The sequence below is a fragment of the Leishmania major genome, chromosome 35, assembly GCF_000002725.2.
Source record: "Leishmania major strain Friedlin complete genome, chromosome 35".
NCBI lineage: Eukaryota > Euglenozoa > Kinetoplastea > Trypanosomatida > Trypanosomatidae > Leishmania > Leishmania major.
The window spans coordinates 1,620,745-1,642,170 of record NC_007284.2 but is presented as its reverse complement, the minus strand read 5'-3'; the positions used below and the strand labels follow the sequence as shown (position 1 = coordinate 1,642,170).

Below are 21,426 nucleotides of genomic sequence, written 5' to 3'. Positions count from 1 at the left end.
GCTCACTGTGATTCTAGTGGCCCAGGAGGGGTTAAGGACGTGTCTCGGGTGTTTTCTTTTCCTTTTCTTCCTCCCGGCAGAAGCAGTGCAAAGAGACGCGACGACAATACACACATACACACAACACACACAACACACACACACACACATAACACGACACAAAAGTCGAAACGAGCAGGTGCGGTGGGGAAGACGAACTCAGCCAAGCACGCGCACAAACTAGAACACAATTCATAAAAGTGTGCGCCGCTCACAACGTCGCGTGCACCCACAACTCGGCGCAAGGCACATACGAGACGCCCGCGCCTGCGTGTGCATCTGTGTGAGCCCGAGAGACAAAACACAAAGAGCATCGAACCCCACGAAGCAACAAGTGACGCACACACGTTCACGCGTGGCGGTAAAGGGTCGACGATCGGGTTATAGAGATGAGGATGGCGGGAAGCGGCATCAGGAAAGCCATCGGTCACGCGAACCTGCACCAGAGATGAAGTAATATGGCGACCGCACTTGATCTGCGAAGGCGTCGACAACCACCGCTTCATCTCCCCTCCCCATTTCCTTTCCACCAACTTGGGCATGTGCTTTCACGGCCTAAATGCCGTAGCTCAGGCGTCCAGAGACGGAGAGGGTGTCGAAGTCGGTGCGCGGCGACAGCGACATGGAGCCGCGCTGACCTGTGGAGCCTTCGTAAGGAATGGTGGGGGCTTCGCTGGCGTCACGGCCGCCGCCGCAGTTGGTGGGGCTCGAGAGCATGCCAGGCTTGATCCACGGGCTCGCGAAGGCAGCGTCGTTGATCGACGAAGCACGCCCATCGCTGACGTGCGCTGGATTGTCCGCCGATGAAGCTGGGTAGCGTTGAGCCGCGCTGGGGCACGCTGTGGAAGTCCGCTTGATCGGGGAGACAGGGTCCTTCGTCAACGCAGACGCAGCCGAGCCCTTTACGCAGCTCGCAAAGGACAGCGACGGAGGGCATCCAGTGTGCGTCTGCTGGAACGGGGCAGGCGGTGCGCGTGGAATAGCGACAGGTGCGCCGCCGCCACCAAGCTTCCGCGTTGTTTTGCGCGACAGCGACGCTCCCGCCGCGCAGCGCGCCGATAAGGATTCCTGATGATGCTGCTGCTGCCGCGCCGGCGCCTGCCGCGACGTCCCGCGCGTCGCTGTACAGCTGGCCGAAAAGCTGTGGTTCCCGTTGCTGGCCCCACCGCGAGCGCTGCGAGGCCCTCTGTCGACGCGTAACGCAGGTTGCGTACTGGGGTGAAGAGCACGCAGACGAGGTGCGCCATTGGCGCCTCCGCTCTTGGGTGTGGAAGCGCAACGTGTTCCCAGCAAAGGCCGCGTGCCCATCGAGCGCGGCGCCACTCCCACTCCCAGAGCCGTGGAAGGCGTATTCCCTGCACTTTCCGTCGTCGCCACAACTGCGTAGGAAGAGGGAGCGGTGGGGCTGGGGGTTGGCGTGGATGCTGCGGTTGTGGCTGCGCTGTTGCTTCGCTTTCCCACGAAGAGGCGCGTCGAACTGGTGTGCAGGCGCTGCGGCGGTTGGCGCACGAGGCGTGCTGCCCCCTCCGCGAGTCGCGAGTTGACTGAACTGACGCGGGAGGCCGGCGCTGAAGCGTACGGCCGCGCCGACGGTGGAGCTCGGCGCGGAGACAAGGGAGCGGCCATCTCGTACATGAAAGAGGTACGGCTGCATAATTGCGAGCCGGGAGCGCTTGCCGTGGTGATAATAGTTGCGGCGGTGGCGTTGCGCCGAAGAGGCAGCGGCGTCTCCATCGCAGCAAACCGCATCACAGGGGCGTTGCTCGAGAGCTGGCTCACACGCGGCACCGGTGGAGGGCACTGTCGACGATCCGAAGAGCCCTTGTCACTGCTACCTCTCAGGCTGCTGCACGTCGAGTCCACTCGTGAAGTCGAGCTGTTGTGCAGTCCCATCTGAGGGGTTGTGACAGTGACGCCACTCGATAACTTGGCACAGTTTGCAGACATCTCGGACAGGCCCGCTGTCAACAACGGCGCCCTGACTCCATCGCCCACGTGAGAGGTGCTGGTGGGAAGCGATGACGGAAACCCTTCACCGCCGCTGCAAGCCTGCAGCTTGCTCTCGCCAACCACAGTGACGGGCGGCCTGTCCTGTGTGATCGGCTTTACTGTGCGGACGGTGCGGCGGGTCACAGACGACGAGGACGTCGTCGCCGCCCCGCGTGGCTGCACCTCTGAGAACGGAGTCGGCGTCACGCGCGTCGACCTCGTCCTCACTTTAGCGGCGCCACTCGGAACCGGCTTTGCGCCGGGCACGCTGCCTTGGGTCGTGTTGACGGAGCGTGACCGCAGCTTCGGTGCGGGGGCCGCAGCAGTGCTCATTTTTTTTTTCCGTTTCGCCTCTTCGCGGTATCAAGAGCCGATCTGTGTTGCTTTCGACGAAGTAGGGAGGGAGCCAAAGAGAAAATACGAAAAAGAAACGACGTGAGCGTTGTTGCTACCCGTGCGCGACACACCTGGAGGTGTCGTTCAAGAGCGGAAGAGGAGTGATGTTCAGGGGTCTCGCGATGATACTTCCAAGAAAACTGCTACCTTCTCTGGGAAGGGGGTGCGAGAGAGGAAGGTGGCAGCACGCAAAGAAGAAAAGCAAGCAAAGAACAAAACAAAAGAGAGCTGCGTTAACACCGGGGATGTGGCACAGTGCGTCGTGAAAGGCGCGCGATGAGGTGGAAGGTGATGGAAGGAGGGGGTGACGTGACGTCACGGCAGTGACGCGCCAGAGCAAACCATACAAGCGAGGTGAGAACGAGGGGAAAATGCGCGCGTCACACACAAATGAAATCAAGAGAGAGTGTGTGGAGGTACAACGGGAAAGTAGCTTGCTGAGTCTAGGCTGGCCTCGAATTGTGGAATGCGCGTGTGTGCGGGTGGGTGAGTGCAAAAGAAGAGGAGAGGGTGGAAAGCAGGAAAGAGGCGATAGTGCGCTACTGAAAAGGAAAGAGGTGTCTCACCGCTGCTGGTTCGCAGCGCGCTCTTCACGCAGTTACGCAGCGTTGCCTCGTCTGCTGGTGTTAGCAGAGTGTGCCCAGATGGATGGAAGGGGTACCTCATGCTCGAGAGGACCAACAAGTCGTGTAGAGAAGCAAGCGAAAACGAATATGGGAAAGAGAGAGGGTTTGAGGAGGAAAAGAGCCGAGACGATCATCGAATGGTGAGGCGGTGCGCCGTGCTGCAGCCGATGGCCGCCCCCCTTCCCCCCTCCCTCCCTCCCTCCCCATTCCCACGCGTCCTCTGACAGCTGCAGCGAGCCAACGACAGTTGGATTCAGCTTTGAGGGAGTGGAGAAAGCGGCATGGTTGCAGTGGGGTGAGAGGGGTGGAGCATGAATAGCACACCCGACTTCGCGTTCACAGAGGCGAACCGCACCTATACGGATCCTTTTCGCTGGAGGGTCCTTTCGGTGATTTGGGGAACACTCGTGCGCTTGTGTGATTTTTTTCTCGAAACTTTGATTGCCGTCGTCCACGGCTGTGGTGTGCAACGTCAGCCTCTCATTCCTTCGTCTCTCTCCTCTGACACGCACGCGGGGGCGACTACAACACTTCTTCTCCTGAGCCGATCTGGAACGCCACGCGTAACGCCTCGTTGCAGGTGCATGACATGGCCCAGCTGATATGGAGCTCGCCGAGGGCCCGAAATGCCCACTGGCTCTCCACCCCCATTACTGTGTCGATGGAGAGGTCGAGCTGCTTCCGGGAAGAGAGATCGACATGTAGGTGCAGCGCGAAATAGAGCCGACCGCCGTCCATCTCACTGCCGCTGTTTAGAACAAAAAAGATGGAGTTCGAGGTACAGAAGCGCACACGCGCGCTCTTGGCGCCTGCAACCTGAAACACCACGTGCTTCAGTAACGCCTCCTCCTGCCTCGCCCGCACGTTTCGGATGGAGGAGAGTCGTGTGTGGGGGATGACTGCGCTAAGCACCCAGGGCGTCAGGCCTTGACGCCCGTCTCCATCGTCTGTGGGCGAGGACAGGACCGAGAACTTGTGGTCACACCACGAGACCCGCCCGGGCCGAGTCGTGTTGTCTGTCAAGATCAGCAGTGTAGCTGGGTAGCGGGGATAGCATGTAAGGTTGCGCACGGCGTGCGACAGCAAATAGCATCCCGTCTCGCGGAGAAAGTAGAATTCCTCGAAGAAGAGCGCGTTTGTGTCTTTGTTGTCCGCGCCGCCGTTCGTGAACGTGACGGAGGGATCGTCGTACAGCTGAATCTCGCGTGCGCGGTGGGTGTACTGGAGGTGAAACGGGGCTCCTGAGTTTTTTAGAAAGAGGGAGTTGATTCGCTCTCCGCGAACACCAGTGCCCGCCGCAGGCGCCGGCGGCGGCGTTCCCGCAGGAGTGGCTAGTGAAAAGGAGGAAATACGGTGGGCACGTTGTGTCATGCTCGCCGTGTCCCCTGCGCTGCAGGAACCGCCTTCGGTCGTCGCGCCGCAGCCGTGACGACGCTGTCCTCGCTGCACAAACAGGTCGAGCACCGACCCCCACGAGAACGCGGCACCCTCTTCTCTCCCTCTCTCGTCAACCAACTCAGGCGCTGCGGCATTCCGAGTCGGAGTCACCTCAAAGACATCACCTTGTGAGTCGTCGACCACCACGTGCGGTGGCACTTGTATGTTCGCTGCCGCTACCAGGAATCCCGGTTGCTTCTGAGACGGCGGCGGTGACGGCGTGCCGCAGGCAGATACCTGTGCTGCTTGCGGCGGTCGGCCTGCGGCGGTGCCGCCGCCATCGCGCGTGGGCACCTCCAGAGCGCTTAGGCGGCTGGTGACGTTGTTCCGGGTCATTGTGATGCTGATCGCCGACGTGGACGCAGAACGCGTCCTCGCGGCGGCCCCGCCGTCATTCCGTGGAATCGGAGAAGGGGGAGAGGCCGGAGAGCTCGGGAGGCCACTACTGCCTATCACGCCGATGCGGCGCTGCGCGCCTCGCTGGGCGGTGGCGAAGAGCACAGGTGCATCGCCTCCGTTGACCTCGCCGGTGCCATCCACCGACGACACCTGCGGCGCCACCTCGACCCCGAGACAGCTTTCCAACAGAAGTGAGCACCGCCCGTACATGCTCCAAAACGTGCGCTGGAGGATCCACGTGAAGCAGCAGCAGGTGTAGAAGAGGGGGAGATATACGGCACGCTTTGTCCCGCCAGCAGCCGTGCCCGCCGCCTCACAGTCGCTCGCGGAAGACAGCGACTCGTCGTCCTGTGTCCTAGACCCAGTAGTGTTGCTGCCGTCAGCGGCGTCGAACGATGTGTTGCCTGTAGCCTCGCGAAACGGGAACATTCGCTGCACCCTTGCGCTGGCAATCGCGGCGAGGTCGGAGGACAGGGTTGTTGCCGATGCAGCGGAGAGGGCGGGCGTGCACGAGGAGCCGCGGGCCGTGGTGTCAGCGGTCACGCTGGAGCTCTGGTGTGCGATATCGACACTGGCGATCGTCGTCGACGCCACCGCGGTGGTCACCTCAGCAGTCTGTGCGTTCAGCGTCTGCGGCGCTCTCGGCGGCTTGTCCAGCGCCACCTCCCACTGCTCCGAAAAGGCGCCTTGAGACTCTGTGTACATCTTATTGAACTCACGGCAGTCGACAAGAAAGCGGCCGTCGTACAAGCCGAACGAAGACCACACGCGCTGCAGCTGCGACATCTCGCACTGGATGCTATAGCTATGCCGCATCACGTGCACGTAGTAAATCACGTCGACGAAGTGCGACGTCCATTCAAACGCCTCCGCCAGCGTTTGCAGCAAGTACACGCGGAGGGAGAGATTGGCGTACTGTATAAAGAGGATGTACAACTCTAACGGCAGCTCGCGGTGGAGAATGCGAACCAGCAGCTCCTTCACCGCGTTGTGAAGCCCGTGGAACCAGGCCCGACGCTGCGGGGTTAAGATATCACTCCAGTGGACGGCGTACAAGTGCGGAGGCACCTGGGGGCCGCGCGACGGTCGCTGACGGCGTCGTGCGTGCTGCGGCTGATGATGCCGTGACTGCTGCGGCGACGATGACAGGGGGAAACGAGGGGAACGGGGCGACGCCCACTCCTCTGCCTCAGACAGTCGTGCCCGTGTCCCCTCCGGATCGTCTTCGTCGTCATCTTTGTCAAAGACACCGTTCGCTGCGGCATCGTAGTAGTAGTTCGGCCCGAAGAGTTCATACCACAGATCAGTGAAGCCGCCAAGGTAGTTTGCGTAGGCCTCGCAGTAGTTGAGTATGTCCGTTGACTGCTCCCACCGCTGGACCGGGGTCAGCTTTTCCTCCTTGCCCTCCCCGGCGGCGCTGGCGATGGCAGCCGGAGAGGCACTGCTGATGTCGGAGCTTGAAAAAGGAGCGGGAAACGAGGTAACGCCGGTGCTGGACGCCGATGTCCACGGGACGGCACCGCTTTTGCTAGAGCCGCCGCCGCTGCAACTGCGGGCACTCCTAATTTGCTCTGCCTGCTGCCTTAGCGCTGCCTGTCTCTGCCGTATCAAGTCCTGCACACGCCTCTGCTCCGCCCGAAAGCCCGGGTGGGCCTTGGAGGCAAGCACCGTGAGGGACAGCAGCGCCAACATCACCTCCAGGTGTGGGTCTTGCTGTTTATGGTCACCAGGGAAACGCCACAGTTCCTGCAACCCGACGTCTGAGCCCTGCGAGCCCATCACGGCGGCTTTGAGGTATGCCATGAGACGCGGCGCCCCAGAAATGGCAGAGACCTCTTCGAGGATGCACTGATGTGCCTCAGGGTCACCATAGTGTGCCATTCTCAGCAGCAGCCTCCACAAAACGTATCGGAAAGAAAGCGTGTGTATCTACGTACCTGTGTGTGTGTGTGTGTGTGTGAGTGTGTGTGCCTGTTGGCGCGCTCGTGTGTATCGGTGCTAAAGAGTAAATGATGAAGAAACGATGGTCGATAGAGCGGGGCGCGAGGAACACGCGTCAACATGTGGCCGTGTGAAACGAGGAAGCCGGGTCCCCAGCGCAGAGAGGAGACTGCACCTCTGCCTACGCTTCTTGGGTCGCCGCGTACCCTCACGCCACGGGGCGGTGAGTGTAGAGCACGAAAGGGTTGCACATGTGCATGCGCGGCGGCAGCCCCACCCGAAGAGACGAAGGTGAAAGAAAAGAAGTGGGGAAGAGAATCACAAGATACAGAGACGGTGGTGCGGGGGCATGCACGGCGGGGATCCCTTCTTGACACACATGGGGCAGACGCAGCCAAAGGTGCATCTCCGACCGCTGGGCAAGGAGGAGGGGGGACGAGAGGGGCCGCTACCGCTGTTGCAACTGCAGAGCCACGCGACGCACGCCGGCATTTCACGTCATCACCCTCCCCCCTTTGCGATTAGCTTTGGGGTTGAAGGAAGGTGGGCTTGGGTATGCGTGAGGCAGCGAGAGCGCACAGAACACCATCGAGGAGAATCGCACTTGCTTCTCCCGCGCTTCTCTTGTGTGGGAAAATAAACAGCTCTCTTGTCACACGAGTCGATTAACGCACGCGGCCTGGTGCCTCGCAGATCTGCGCACCTGCCACGTCTTCAAGCACGTACGAAAGGGCACACGAGCGCAGACAGACATGCACACTCACGCAGGCCAACCTGAAACACGCGCGCTTGGCGCGCGTAGCCGGCCAACCTCTTCAGATGCTCGACGCTTCCTTAGCCTGCTCCTCCTTGTATGCCAAGTACGGGCGCGTCTCGAGAAGCGTCTCATATATGGCGCGGGCCCACGGGTGGTGGATGTTGGCGCCGGACCTGAAGAAGCTGCCCAGGTCCTTGCCCGGGTTCGCGGACTCGTAGCTGTGCGCCTGCACAACCATCTCCAGTAGGTCCATGTCCTTTACGAAGTGCGACTCGGCCGTCTCCTGCGCCTCGTACTCTTCAAACAAGTCGCCCAGCTCCTTGCTGAAGGTCGTGTTCGGCGAGGACGACACGAGTTTGCACAAGCTCTGCACCGCCTGCGACTCCTGCTGCTTCTTGACCTCCTTGGGAACTTTCATGGCGGGAGAGATGTCGCCGATAATGCTCTCGCCTGTATCGTGGCAGAGCGCCATCTTGACCATCCGGTCCCGGTTCAGCGAGGTGTCAGGGCACATCATGCACATGAGCGACATGCGGTACATGTGGTCGCTAACTGACTCCGGACTGCAAATCTGGTTTTCCACCCAGCCCTGCCGAGCCGTGACCTTGAGACGCCCTACAGTGTGCAGGAAGCTGATAACATCCTGGGCCGCCTTGGAGCCCTTCGTCAACGACATGGCTCCAGAGAAAATCGGAAAGAGTCTCGTGCCGTCACTGCAACTTGGTGGTAACGCGTTTCTGTGTTGTTCTTGAAGGCAACAGCGGGCCGGGGGTCGCATACCCCGCACCATGCAGTGGAGGCGCGTGCGCAGCGATGCAAAAGGTTTGTATATAGAGACATATATGTATAGATGTACAGAGAGCACGGGGTGAAAGGAAGGCAAAGAGGAAGGAAGGATCGGTATAGCTGCGCAAGAAGAGCTAGGACAGAGACTTGACGAGAAACATTCAAGCAGGCCATGTGGCCCATTGCACACGCCGCGATCTGACACGTTCTGCGGTGGTGCACACACGATACACAACCACGGCAAGAGACAGAGAGAGCCACAACTCCTCCTGTTTGCGCCGACCGCGCCCCCATCCTCACGTGTCGCCGCGCGCGCCCGTGCATCAACTATATTCGGACCCCGGCAGCTGCAGAGCGCGCGCTTTCGCCGTTGCCTCACGGGCTCTCGAGGGATGCTCTCCTTCCCTCCCCCGCCCCCTTTTCGGCTCCTCGCTCCTCATCTCAACAGCAGTGGCCAAGCGGCTCCGCGCCGCCAGTCAGAATCCCCACCGGCAACGCAACCAAAGCAAGAAAAACGCCACTTCAACCAACTCACAAGTCGGTGCTCTGCCTCTCCGTCTCTCGCACTTTCGCCAACGGCTCCAAGGAAGATGCGAGGAGGAGGAAAACAGGAAACAAAGGAAAATAGATCAACACGCTGCCCTTTTTCTTCACTGCCAGCGCCTTCACACATCGTTGTTCCTCGCCTCCCGACTGCTGCCATCGCCGCCTCTCAAAAATAGCTCACGTAGCGCTCGTACGGCTTGTTGCCGTGGCCGTCTGTAATGGGCTCGTTGAAGCCCAGTTGGTCCGCCAGAGTGCGTCCTTTGAAGGTGGCCATGCCCCGTAGTAGCTTCCCATCAACCTCGTTCGAGTATATGCGCATGAAGGAATCTGTAGAGCCCTCCTGCGCCGGGGCCTGGCTCGTCAGCTCTACGTGCACGTCGCTGTTGAACTCTTTCATGAAGCTCCACTGCTGCAGGTGCTCAAAGAAGCTCTTGTCCGGCTTGCGTGGGGGACTGCAGACAACGTCGATCTGCGTCATCTTCTCCGAGCTCCCTAGCATTCGTCGCCACCGCGGTCGATCAACAGTGCGGATGTAGACAGCCTCGATCTCGGGATACACGTGCAGCAGCAGATGCAGCTCGAGCTCCGCAACAGGTGGAATCGGCGGCCGCTGCGCCATGCACGCCGCAAGGTCCTGTAGCTCGAGGCGTTTCAATGGCAGCTTATTGGTGTCGAAGGTCATCATCAAGTTCTCGTCAAAGAGCCGCTCTTCTCCGGGAGCGGCAGCAGTGCTGCCGTCTGCGCTGGTAGCCGACGTCACCGCCAGTCGGCGGTTTCTGCTCTTTTGCTGTCTCTGCTGCGTTAAGGTGACCATCTCGGGGTAGGTGATGAACTTGCTGGAGCGCATGCCCGGATTGACGAGAATGCCGAGCTGGTGGCTGCCGAGGGCCACCGTCGCCAGGGCGCTAAAGTGTTGAATGTTGCCGGTGACACACACAGGAAAAGGAAGCTTGCAGAACGCCTCCCACTGCGTGCCGCTGCGCGGCACAGGGAACCAGCACGAGTCATACACGTTCGTGCGCGAGAAGTACGAATCCATGTACTCCTCCATGGTGAAGATGGGCAGCACCGGCATCCCGTTCGGCAGCACCATCAGCCCCGGCACCCGCTTCTCCTCGCACTGCTCCATCTCGATCCAGAGTTTCTTGCCTTTCGGGAACACGTCCGAGTCGTTCGCCAACACCTCCGTGCACATCTCCGTCGTGCGCAGGAACAGGTACACCTCGTTCCACTTCTCATGCCCAGCGGGTTCGTTGCGTACCTGATCGAGCGCCAACCGCAGACGGTCCATCTTGGACAGGCTCTTCAGGTTCTGCGTACTGGACATGATGTTCTGCACCATCCGCTGCCGCTGATGCTCCTGGACGTACGGGGGGTCCTCGTCGGCGCTCACGTTGTGCATATCCACGCCAAAGGTGGACATGGCATCTTTCATGCGATCCGGGACGGTGGGTTGCTGACGATAACCTTTGTTCGGCACGTACGTCTGATGTCGACACTGCGTACGAGGGGCAAAACACGCACCGCCACAGGCAGGTGCAGTGGGGAGGCCCGGTGACCGCGCGAGCCCACTGCTGACGTGGCAGCAACAGCAGCGCGCTCCAAATCGCATGTTGGCCACGCGCACACACCGCTTCGTGAATGAAAACACTATTTGCCGCTCTGCAAGTGTGTGTGTGTGTGTGTGTGTGTGTGCGTGTGTGTGTGTTTGGGTGCGTGCGTGACGATGGAGAAGGACGAAGAGCAGAGAACCAGGACACAGAAACACGGTTCGAGTATCAGTGCAGACAAGAGGAAGTGATGAAAGCATGAGGGTCAACGCGTCACTGCGCCACCCGACGGCAGCGCAGCGTGCGTCGGCCGAAATTACTTGGAAAGCCACGCCTGCACTTGTTTTTTTGTCGCAACGTGTCCGTTCTCTGTCATACAAGACGAGTCCAACTCCACCCCATCATCCACGGGCCTGTCAGAAGCCCCCGTCGCGTCGTGCGAGGCAGTCTTAAAGACGCTTTGCAGCCGTGCGTTGGCACAGTCCCCTCAACACAGCCGTCTGCCTCGAGTACTACTTACAAGCCGCTCCCCCATCATGCTCGTCGCCACCTGGTGCACCCCCACCCATCGGGGTGACGCTCAGGTTCCTCACAACTAGACACTTTGAGGGTCGGGTGTGAAATACGCTCGAGTCACGCTGACACTCTGCTCATTTTGTGAAGAGTACGAAACCTGTGCCTTGTCGTAGGTTGCTCTGAAGCCTATCAGGCCCTGACCCGCCGTTATCCATCGAGATACACCGTTCGAGCTTCGCCACGTCGTAGGGTTCGTTGATCCTGTCACCACCAGAAGTGGTTCGGCAGTGGGCAGGGACAGAGCCGGGGGGGGGGGGGGGGGGGCTGCTGGGATCCTCCACACCGTGTGGAGGCTGGGGTCCCAAACCCTGTTGAACCGCGCGCTGAGATGTGCCCCGCCCCCGCTCCCGTCAGCAGGGAGCATGCCGGGTGGAAGAAGAAAAAGCAATGAGGCGGAGGAGCGGTGCGGAGACAGCCCTGTCAAGCGTGCTTAAGCCGATCGATCACGAGCTGGCTTTCATAACGCCCAAATGCACACATACACCACCCCTGGCTGTTGCAGCTGACGAATAGGATTACCTACCCTCCTCCCGACCACCAAGTGGGTGCGCTAATCTTCCTCTTCGTTCCCTTCGCAGTCGCCTCACTTTTTGCCGCGGCTCTTTTCATCGATGTAGGGGCAGTGTACTCCTAGTCTGCGGCTCAAACCATCGAGTCCATGCTTGGCGCACGGCTCTCCTCTGGCACGTCATACGGTCACATATCCGAGAAACAAGCAGGTGAAGATGCGCAGCGGCGATTGTGTACGCTGTACGCATGCGTGGCTTCAAGGGCAGCCCCACGCATCCACAGAATAAGCGTCTGGCAGCTTGTGCGCTCATCAGCGCTTTGCGATCGGGGCCACCATGCGCTCTAACAAAATCCTCTCCATCTTGGCAGGGGGAAGGTTCTCCGCAACGCACAGGTACTCCAGCTGGTCGCGGTGCTCAATGATGGTCGCAAGTGTGTCGCGGTGCTGGTACCGCATCCAGTCATCCTTGGTGGTCTCCAGCGTCATGGTTCCCTCGTGCTTCAGCAGAACCTGCTCCACATGCGGAGCATACTCCAGCCCCGGCCGCACAAACGGGTCACCCATGGCGACGTGGTCGCACGTACGTCGTTCGACACTTCAGAGAGTGAAGCACAAAAGCGCTTCCAGTCAGTCGAGGTCACGCGCTTGCGAACTTTGCTGTGGCGCGTGTATGTGTGCGTGTGCTGCTTGGGTGGACTGCAGTGATGCACGCGTTCAGATAATAGGAGGTCGTGCGTGCGTCACGGATGATCGACCGCGAGCAAGAAGGATGAGGGCAATCATGCAGAGGGAGCAGAAAGGCGAGCGTCCACAAGGGCGGTGCGAGAGAACCCAGAAGCAAGCCGAGATCGGCAACCCCCATGAACCAGAACGAAAAGGAAGCATGTCTCTGGGGGCCTTCTGTGAGAACCATACAAAACATTGACTTTTCCGTCCGCCGTAGCGTGTATGGGGCGGATTTGAAGCCGTCTAGAAGCCTTCACACGTTCCTCCCTGGAGAGAAGGTCGAAATCGTGGAGGGAGTGGGAGGGGAGAAGGCTCGCCTGGAATACGTACCACCGCCCCCCTCCCTAGTTCCCCACCTGCTCCATTATAGAGTACACACGTGTCCACGCGATCGCAAGCCTTGTGTCTTTGCCGGGGTGGCCCTAAGAAGCAGTATGCGTTCGTTTCTAATCGGAAAGGTTAGAAAAGCACGCCACGACGAATCAGAGCAAACAAGGGGGACAAAACCAAAAACGGCGGGAAGAACAATATGCCGCGCTGAGCCTCTCTGAGAACTGCGCGATCAGTGCGCGCTTGTCTGTGTGTGTGTGTGGCTATGTGCCCGGTGCTGGAGCAAAGACGCCGTTGCACCGCGGGGTCGTGCAGCTATCCAGTCCTCCCCCCCCTTTCTCCCCTCCCCTATCTATCTGACTCACCACTCCCCTACGCGCTGCTCGCCCTCATCAGCGACGCTGAGGCGAGCCTGTGTTCCCACGAGAAGCGAATGGCAGTTCAGAGACACGAGTGCAGAGCAGACATCCAGGGGCAGAAGACGACCTGCGAGAGAAAAAGAAAGGAGCCGCGGACAAGCACATACTCGCCGCACGCGCTGTCTCTTAGTTCTCGACGCGCGAAGCCTTCACAGTGTGCCGCGACTCAAGGTACTTCTCCTCGGCATGCAAGACAGCCTGCGCCGGTTTCATCGCGAAAAAGCAAGACAACGGCGCAGTGGAAAGCGTCTGTGCCAGATCGGTGCCGTTCTTCGCAGTCGTCGCACCGTCGTGTGCCATACTGGAAACGGCCGCGTGTACTGGAGGATAGGGCGGCGGCGTCCCCGCTCCCTCCTGAGCGGGTTGGGTTGAGCGCCCTTTGCCCGCCACATCGCTTAGCAGCTGCTCTAGCTCGGCTACGGCTCGACGCGTGCCCGCGTCCCTGGTGAACTGCTCCTCCTGTGAAGGCGACGGCGTTGCCGCAGGCTTTGACGACACGCTTCCGTTGTCGTGCCGCGGCGTGCTGCAGGATGGACTCGACAATTCGATAGATGGGCTGAAGCCCAAGGGCGGAGACGTGCTAGAGAGCGACACGGATGGGTGCTTTGTGGACGGCGTCGCCGGAGGTGTCTGCGTGGAGGCGAGTGCGTCACAGGCTCTCGCGTCTCTCTGTGACGGAGCGGCGCGAGGTAGCTCATCGTCGCCGCTCCGCGCCGCCAGCACTGTAGAGCTGCGCGAGTGGAGATCCGGTCGTCGCAGCTGCAGCTCACGCGCGTAGGCCATTCGCTTCTCCATATTCAGCTCGCTGAGCACCACGCTGCGAGGAGTCAATGTGGGGTGAAACGTGCACTCCTCCGACGCTTTCTTTTGACCTGCCTCGCTCGTCGCACGCGCGCGGTCGACGGCGCGACGCTGCCGCTGCACGTGGTCCTCATACCCGCGCACAAAGTCAGCAGCAGCGGTCGGAATCCTCGTTGGCGGTGTGTCTTTGGAGGCAACGCGACTTTGCGAGCTACCGCAACGAGGCTCCCTCGACTTGCCAGCGGCGGCTCCACGCCTCAGTGTTACCGCAGTGTTCACCACGCTTGCCTTTGCAGCGCAGCTTGGCGTGACGGTGGCGGGTGCGGATGTCCCCGGAGAGCAGTCAGCCTGCACAGGAACGGTGTAGATGTGCGTTCGAACCGGCTTTTCGTCACTTGCGCCTTCAGAGGCGCGTGCCGCTGCAGGTGCGACCACCGAACGGCCAACTTCACTCCGGCGGCCCGGCGCACTACTACCGGCCTCTGTCCCTCCCCCCCATGGCGGTGTAGAGACCGGCGCGTCGCCATCCATCGCCCCCAGCGAGTCACCGGAGCTCACCAAGCCATTCGACGTCACGGCACCCGCAGAACCGGCAGCAGAAGAATCTGACGGGCTGTAAGGCACGCCCACGATCGCGTTGGGGTCACTGTGATGGGGCAGACACCACGGTTGTATGCCATACTGCGCCACGTAGCGGGCCAGCGCTGCCATGAACTCTGTCTTCGTGATGGGCTGTTGCCGATCCGCGAAGGAAGACGCAAGTGCTACGACGATGCCGGCGTCTTCTGGGTAGTAGCAGCGGACTTGCTGCTTGACTTGGGCGAGGCATACGGCGGTGGCTGTGGGGGAGACCGCGTACTTGTAAAAGAGAGCACCGAGGCGGATGCGCAGGAGCTCCTTGTGCACTGACGCGTTCGCCGCAGGACATGCTGCCGGCGCCGCCAGACTCCGGGGGGTGCAAGTGGCCGTCGCCACGCACACGGCGTCTGAAGGAAGCCGTGGCGAGCGTGCTCTATCCGACGGCGCCCGCGATGCTGCTCGATTGTCGGTTTCCACGCAGGCTTTCAGTGAGCCCCCGGGAGAAGCGAAGTCGCTGTTGATCTTGAGCGGCAGCGGCGCCGAGGCATCAGTCGCCGCAGGGTAAGTGCTACCACTGCTGCTCCTCGCTAGATGCGCGAAGCACGGCACGGCTGTAGAGCCTTTTGAAGTCGAAGACCTGCTGCGAAGAAGACCATCTCCTCGCCCAGCCGTCGCCTCTCGCTTGGCGGCGGCTCGTGGCGTTTTGCGCCCCTGCCGCTCCAAGGCCATGCGCAGCTCTTCTCGGTTCGCCGCACGCGTCGCCGCCCAAGCCATGAAGCGGTCGGCCAGCTGTTGGACGTCGGTGTGAGAGAGTCTCAGCCCGCAACCAACGACGTGGCGCTGTTCCTTGGCTGCTGCTCTCTGAAGTCGCACCTGCTGACGCAGGAGACGTTCGCCGCCGTCGCGGTACAGTCGCTCCCCGGGCTCAAACGGCTCATGTCGTGGAGGTGACGCACGCCGTCTCCGGCTGCTCTTCGCGCGTTCGCTCGCTTCTGGTGTGCGGAAAGAGCGGCGGTAATGGCAGCGTTGGCGGCGGCGGCGCAGGCTTGACATCAGCTCCTCCGTTCCAGGAGAGAGGGTGGGTTTGAAGGTGCACTCTTTCTCGCGCTCCACCATTCGCTCGAGCCGCATTCGCAGTCGCTTCTCGTCGTGCGCGGCCCGGTCCTCCAGCCGGCTCCCCAACGGGTAGTACGCCCCACCCGCCGCGAACCGCGCTGCATAAGCCGACACGGAAGGGCGAAACGTGCACTCCTTTGTCTCCTGTGCAGCTTTCTGCCTCGCCTGCGCCTCCTGCGCCCGCTTCACGTTGTCAGCTTTCACCTGGGCCTCGAGAAAGAGCCGTGTCCCTCGCTTGACTGCCTCCGCAGGCACACGCACGGGCTTCGGATACCTTTGCGCCTCCTCATCGCGACTCTTGCATCTCTCGTACTTCTCATTTTGTCGTGCCAGTTGAGCCTGGTTCGGTTTCAAAAGCCGCGACTGAGCCTGCTCGTCGGGCTTGCGGCATGGCTTGCGCGCGGGGGCGGGTTCCATGGAAGGAGAGGGACTTGCAATGCCTCTTCTGGCCACACTATCATGTTCCACGCACCCCGCAGCCTTTGTCTCGCTGACCGCGCGGTGGGCGCTACTGTTTCCTCTCAGGTACTCGCGGGCGAGGTGCCGGTACATCTTCTCGAACGCGCGCGCGTCGTTTTCCGCTTCGTCCATGTCGCGAGCAGTGCATGTAGAAACGAAAGTGCCGCCTTGTCTGTTCGACCGCGCGCATGCGTAATAGGCCGGAGGAGTAGTGACCGCGCAAGGCGTGGGCGTCACCTGTCTCGACGAACCCATGCTGGGTCCTGTCTCCGCTACCTCGCGCGGGCGACGGGACATTCCCCGGCCCTGGAGGAGCTGGTTAGTTTCGTACGCTCTTGGCTCGCTGCTGTAGTGCCCGGCCAAGGCCATTCGAGCGAGCCCTTCGATGAGCTCATCGGCAGAGTCAACGACGGTGGAGGCGATTGAGTCCAGCTCGCTGTCGCCCGAAGAGACCTCGACGCATCCACGTCGCGTGAACAAACTCATGATGGCAACGGCGCAAACGAAGCGTAAGGAGAAGAACACCAGTAGCGGTAAAACGTTGTTCTTTCTTTTTTTTCAGGGGTGGGAGAGGGCAACATATGCATGCAGAGGCACGAGACAGATGCTGGAGGGCGCCGGCGTGTACAAGTGGAGATAGCAGTGCTAGGCGGTATTCCTTGCTGTTGACGCACCTGTGAATGTGTAGTTGTGTTTCTGTGGAGATGGAATGGAGGGGGAGAAAGAGGGTCCGTGTACCGCTCGCCTTGACCTTCACACTCTCCTCGTCTTCCTTTCCTCTCTGCACGTTGTAGGTATCTATGTGCAGGTGACTTCTTGTGGCGCCTGTGCATGCGTGTTCAACCGCTTCCTCACTTCACGCGCGCACACCTGTACCAGGGGGGAGGGCGGCCAAATCAGACTCACGGAGCACCAAACCGTGTAGTGGCCGCTGTATGCAGCTTCGCCGCCCCCTAATCGTGTTCACTCGCTTGACGGGAGGTTCGCTATTGTGGCCGCGCAGCCGGTGACCCGCAGTCCAGCGTCGAACCCTTTCAGTGATGATGCATGTAAAGGATACGCGCTGACTCGGAAAGGGGAAAGAGGCAGCAGCACACAAATGCAGCATGAAGCGAGAGGATATCAAGGAGAGAGAGATGATCATGAACCCAGATAAAGACGCCGCCGCTTTAGAGGGCAGCAGGAGGGTGAAAGGGGAGGGACAAGGTGCGACAAGAGGCGGTAGGACAAGAGGCGAGCCGGCGCCTCTATTCCCCCTCTCACGAAGGCAGCTGCCCTGACAGGATATGCGGCAGATCACAAGAGAGAAGTCGAAATGATGCAAACGGTGCCCGACGCAAGATCACCTGGTGCGCCTAACTTGCGCCCGTGTGCAGGAGAGTAGCCTCTGTGTGTCCGTCTGGCCACGCCATCCCTGCGTGTTCCTCAGGGCCACACTCGATGTATGTTTTTTGTTGTGTGTGCGTGTGTGTGTGTGTGCTTCGGCAGCCTTACGGATGTTAGTCGCCTATATTTAGACGCCAAGTGCACAACTTGCGCGGAGGAACGGAGGAGGGAGAGGTGGTGTGCGGGGGGGGGAGCCACGAAAACAAAGGGCTAAGCTTGAGAGACATGAAAGAAGCACAGAGAGACAGCGCAAAACACCCTCCCACACACGCACACACACAAGATTGGCACAGTGCAACGGCGAAGTGATGAGAGCAGAAGACTATTTATTTAGTTTTTTTTTTGACGTGTCCAAAAGAAAAACCACCACTAGGCGTCATCCTCATCGTCGCACGGCTCTCGCTCCGGCTCTTCCAGGTCGTCTTCTCCGTCCTCCTCTGCGCCTTCGTCGTCTTCTGCCTCGAGCAGCTCAAGCGGGTAGGGATGATCTAGGTCTTTCACCTGCGCCGCCTCCTCCGGGCCACCCATCTCCTGCACCAAAACGTTGATGGCCGCGTCCACCTCGCTCAGCGCAGTCGCGTCGCCGCCGGAGACGACTAGCATCACACGCGCACGCCGCAGCAGGCGCGCCGCGTCAGCGTATCGTCTCCGCATGCGGGCACTCTCGCCGAGCAGGAACCACACGTAGGGGTTGTTGTCGCCATACTGGAGTACCTCCAGTAGGAACTGAAAAGCCTCGGCTGGGTCAACCTGCATCAGAAGTCGGCCTAGCTCAATCTTAGACTCGTACGTGGGCTGATGCTCCTCACCGAGACGATGCGTTGCGTCTACAGCACGGCGCAGCGACTGTAGCGCCTCGTCGGGGCGGCATTGACTCAGGCGGAGAGACGCCTGCAGCTGGTGCGGCTCTACAAGATCGCTATTCAGCTCCAGTGCGCGGTTCACAGCCTGCTCGCATTGCTGCTCGGCGTTTTCTGCGAAGCAGAGGTCAGTCAGGTAGAGCTCGGCCACGGCGCAGCACATGGTCGCCATGGTCTCCTGCAGTGTTTTCTTCATTTTCTTCTTTCGGCATCCGTGCAGCATGAGGCTTGCAATCTCGTACGCCTTTTCGTAGCACTTGAGTGCCTCCTCTGCCTCACAGAGTTGCGCTAAGTTCAGGTACTTCACATACCCCTGGTTTGGGTTGATGTCGATCGCATGGCGAAGCATCTGCTGAGCGCGAGGGATGTCTTGAGCGTAGTGGATCATGACTTCCGCATAGGCCTCCAACACCTCGTCATTGTTGGGAGACTGGGCGAGGGCCACCTCGTAGAACTCGCAGGCAGCCTTTACATTACCGGCGTCCACAGCACTCTGAGCGAGAGCAAGCAACGCATGAGTGTCCATCCCCTCTCAGGGCCGCTACAGGTTCCTCTACAACGGTTTGTGTGTTGATACGGTTATGTGTGTGTGTGTGTGTGCTCCTTGCGCCCCCCCCCTACACCCTAGTGGAAGCAAGGGAGTGAGCGATGAAGGTATGGGTCTCAAAAAAAAAAAACGGGATAGCGAATCCCGCAACACTCACACGCGCTTGGGACGAACAAGGCGTTGGATTGAGGAGTGTGCGAAAAAAAAGGAGAGGGGTGCGAAGGTGAGGCATCGACAAGGTATGCGGGGGAGAGGGAGCGCGTGTGTATGGGGAGAGGATGGGAAGGGGATGATGGAGAAGGCGAAAGCAAAAAAAAAAACGAAAGTGGCGGGGAGAAGTGCACACGTCGACAAACGCTCCCTCCTCCGACTCCATAACAGTTACCGGACGAACAGAAAGTGCCCGTTGGTGAAAAGGCCTCTGCTGCTGCGGCTTCGCGCAGCACAGGCACAGAGCCCATTGCGGTAGAGAGAGAGCAGAAAGAGTGCCCTATGTGTTACAGACGCACACAGAAGAGGGAGAGGCAGCCGTCCAGCGTCGACAGTCGTTCGTGATGGACACGAGCGTCATCATCATCGCTCCTCCCTCGGCACGCTCCTGAAGCACCTCTGCACGTGTTTTTTGGTCCTTTTCGTGACGCGCGGTCTTGGTTTTCGGTTGTTTTGCTGCTGGCTGCGCTTGCTGCAACGACACCGCACTCATACGCACCGTGCAGAGCATATGCGCAGCGTACAAAGGTCGGAAGGGGTCCGAAACAGCGTCCATCTGCCTGACCGGCGGAAGCAACAAGACGGAAAAAAAGGAAGGAGAAGGGAGGACCGAACAGGCAAAGGCGAGCTCAACATCAACGAGTAAAGAGACAGCTGGGCTCTAGACGTAGTTGTGCGTGTGTGTGTGTGTGTGTGAGTGTTTGTGTGTCTATGCATAGGACTAGATTGGTCGCATTTTTGTTCCAGGTCGACATCGATCCGTCTCCCCTGGTCCCCACTTCCCTTGCGGATGTGGCACGCTGCTGTCGATATTTTTACATGGGAGCAGTCAGCGCTTCCTCTACACCCTTTTCGTGAACATGGTTTTGTTGGAGTGTGTGGTGTGCGGGAGAGAGCGCATGGGGCGGAAAAGAAAAAGGTGTCGAGTGCCCGTGGAAAGAGCGAGAGGTAGCACATGGCGAAAGCGATGCACCGAGAGTCCTCTTGCGCTGCCCTAGCTCTGCCCCTCCTCCTCAAAGAGATTGAAAACCTCGGCAAGCAGAAGGCGCTCGAACATGTGCGGCAGCTCCTTCTCGTACTCCACCTCACGCGGCCCCGTGTCCCCCTCGCCGCCGCAAGTGCCACATTCGAGGCGCAGCACGCGAATGTCGCGGTGCGTCAGATGGTACGGTGCGTTCTCCAAGGCGCCCTGGTAGTCTTGGAGGAGCAGGCGGCCCGTCCCCGCCTCGTCGAGGAGGCGAAAGATGCGCAGAAAGCCTTGCTCGATGTCGTAGCGGTTCATTCCGTGCACCGTCGCGCAGGCATCGCTGCTGTCTACGTCGAAGGAGAAGTCGCGGTGCTGCTGAAAGTACTGAATAGTGCGCACCGCTGCGTGGGAGAAGGGGCTGTACTCGATGGCGTCACCTGTCATGCCGCTACTGTTGTCCTCGACGATCGTCGTGAATGGCGCCGTAAGAAGGTAGAGCGCCTGAGACTCCGTCATCTCAAACGCCTCCGTCAGCGCTCGCCGTACCTCTGACACGGGTAGCCGCCCACTTTCTGACACGTCCATCGTCGAGAACACTTTCACCATCTTGTTAGCCAGTATCGCTCGCTCAGGGTCCTCGACGAGAGGGGTGTAGTGATCCGGCGGCGGCTGCTTTGCCTGCAGCGGGTCCGTCTCGAGGGCCAGCTTCTTGAAATACGCCGCGCTCCATTCCAGGATATCCGACGGCTGATTGCGCAGCACTTCCCGCGCGTACTCCTTCAGCACATCGCTGAAGTTGGGCGGGAGATGCTGGCGTGGCTGGTACTGCGTCGCCAACGTACGCTCGCGAAACGTCTCCGAGGACATGCGCGCACACACAAAAAAAATCCGTCAGTGTTTTTTGGCCTAAGCTTGTGTGCTTATAGGGCGACTCTCCCGTAGACGGGGAAGACACAGCAGAGGCGGTCCTTATCTGTTCTCTGAGCGACGACGGCGACGACGAGGCGCACAAGCGAGGGCGCATGCGCGAGAGGCGATCGAAGCCGGAACGATAAAGAGTTTGAGACGATCCGACGAAAAAAAGGAGGAGACAGTGTACAACAAGAGGAGAAAAGAAAAACGGATTCCATGTGGTCGGCGTTGAAGTGCCGCACGCGCGCACGCCGCATCCTCCCCTCCTTTCGTGCCCGCAATAGCCAATCATCGGTGCCGGCGGTGTAGAAGGGTCCGGTGAGTGAGTCCACCACCCTTCATGCCTTTTTGCCAGGAAATCCGCTGCCGTTCCCGTCCGTTGGATGGGCGGGCGGCTGCCCGGCAGGCGTTTTGTTGTCCTGTTCGCCGCCCAGTCCTTTGTCGTGTATTCACTTGTTTTGTGTGTGTGTGTGTGTGTGTGTGTGTGTTTTCTCACGTGAGTGTGCAGTGTTAGAGTGATGTTAGAGACATCCACCGAGTGAGGCAAGTCTCACAAAGAGT

The 21,426-nt window shown here is 60.1% G+C and overlaps 8 protein-coding genes across 8 annotated transcripts; all 8 read right to left on the bottom strand.

Annotated features, from left to right (window-relative positions):
* Positions 1-594: 594 nt before the first annotated feature.
* On the bottom strand, positions 595-2,361 carry LMJF_35_4125 (conserved hypothetical protein; the record flags this gene model as incomplete). Its single annotated transcript, XM_003722761.1, has 1 exon — positions 595-2,361. One exon carries the CDS (start codon positions 2,359-2,361, stop codon positions 595-597), a length of 1,767 nt encoding a protein of 588 aa, XP_003722809.1.
* Positions 2,362-3,572: 1,211 nt separating this feature from the next.
* Positions 3,573-6,767, bottom strand: LMJF_35_4120 (conserved hypothetical protein; the record flags this gene model as incomplete). Its single annotated transcript, XM_003722760.1, has 1 exon — positions 3,573-6,767. One exon carries the CDS (start codon positions 6,765-6,767, stop codon positions 3,573-3,575), a length of 3,195 nt encoding a protein of 1,064 aa, XP_003722808.1.
* Positions 6,768-7,642: 875 nt separating this feature from the next.
* Positions 7,643-8,260, bottom strand: LMJF_35_4110 (conserved hypothetical protein; the record flags this gene model as incomplete). Its single annotated transcript, XM_003722759.1, has 1 exon — positions 7,643-8,260. One exon carries the CDS (start codon positions 8,258-8,260, stop codon positions 7,643-7,645), a length of 618 nt encoding a protein of 205 aa, XP_003722807.1.
* Positions 8,261-9,082: 822 nt separating this feature from the next.
* On the bottom strand, positions 9,083-10,351 carry LMJF_35_4100 (conserved hypothetical protein; the record flags this gene model as incomplete). The annotated part of the gene is made up of 1 exon (XM_003722758.1): positions 9,083-10,351. One exon carries the CDS (start codon positions 10,349-10,351, stop codon positions 9,083-9,085), a length of 1,269 nt encoding a protein of 422 aa, XP_003722806.1.
* Positions 10,352-11,862: 1,511 nt separating this feature from the next.
* LMJF_35_4090 (conserved hypothetical protein) lies at positions 11,863-12,117 on the bottom strand (the record flags this gene model as incomplete). The annotated part of the gene is made up of 1 exon (XM_003722757.1): positions 11,863-12,117. One exon carries the CDS (start codon positions 12,115-12,117, stop codon positions 11,863-11,865), a length of 255 nt encoding a protein of 84 aa, XP_003722805.1.
* A 1,037-nt stretch (positions 12,118-13,154) lies between these two features.
* LMJF_35_4080 (conserved hypothetical protein) lies at positions 13,155-16,469 on the bottom strand (the record flags this gene model as incomplete). The annotated part of the gene is made up of 1 exon (XM_003722756.1): positions 13,155-16,469. One exon carries the CDS (start codon positions 16,467-16,469, stop codon positions 13,155-13,157), a length of 3,315 nt encoding a protein of 1,104 aa, XP_003722804.1.
* Positions 16,470-17,738: 1,269 nt separating this feature from the next.
* LMJF_35_4070 (conserved hypothetical protein) lies at positions 17,739-18,755 on the bottom strand (the record flags this gene model as incomplete). The annotated part of the gene is made up of 1 exon (XM_003722755.1): positions 17,739-18,755. The coding sequence occupies one exon, from the start codon at positions 18,753-18,755 to the stop codon at positions 17,739-17,741; it is 1,017 nt and encodes a 338-aa protein (XP_003722803.1).
* A 1,225-nt stretch (positions 18,756-19,980) lies between these two features.
* On the bottom strand, positions 19,981-20,820 carry LMJF_35_4060 (conserved hypothetical protein; the record flags this gene model as incomplete). Its single annotated transcript, XM_003722754.1, has 1 exon — positions 19,981-20,820. One exon carries the CDS (start codon positions 20,818-20,820, stop codon positions 19,981-19,983), a length of 840 nt encoding a protein of 279 aa, XP_003722802.1.
* Between the last annotated feature and the right edge of the window lie 606 nt (positions 20,821-21,426).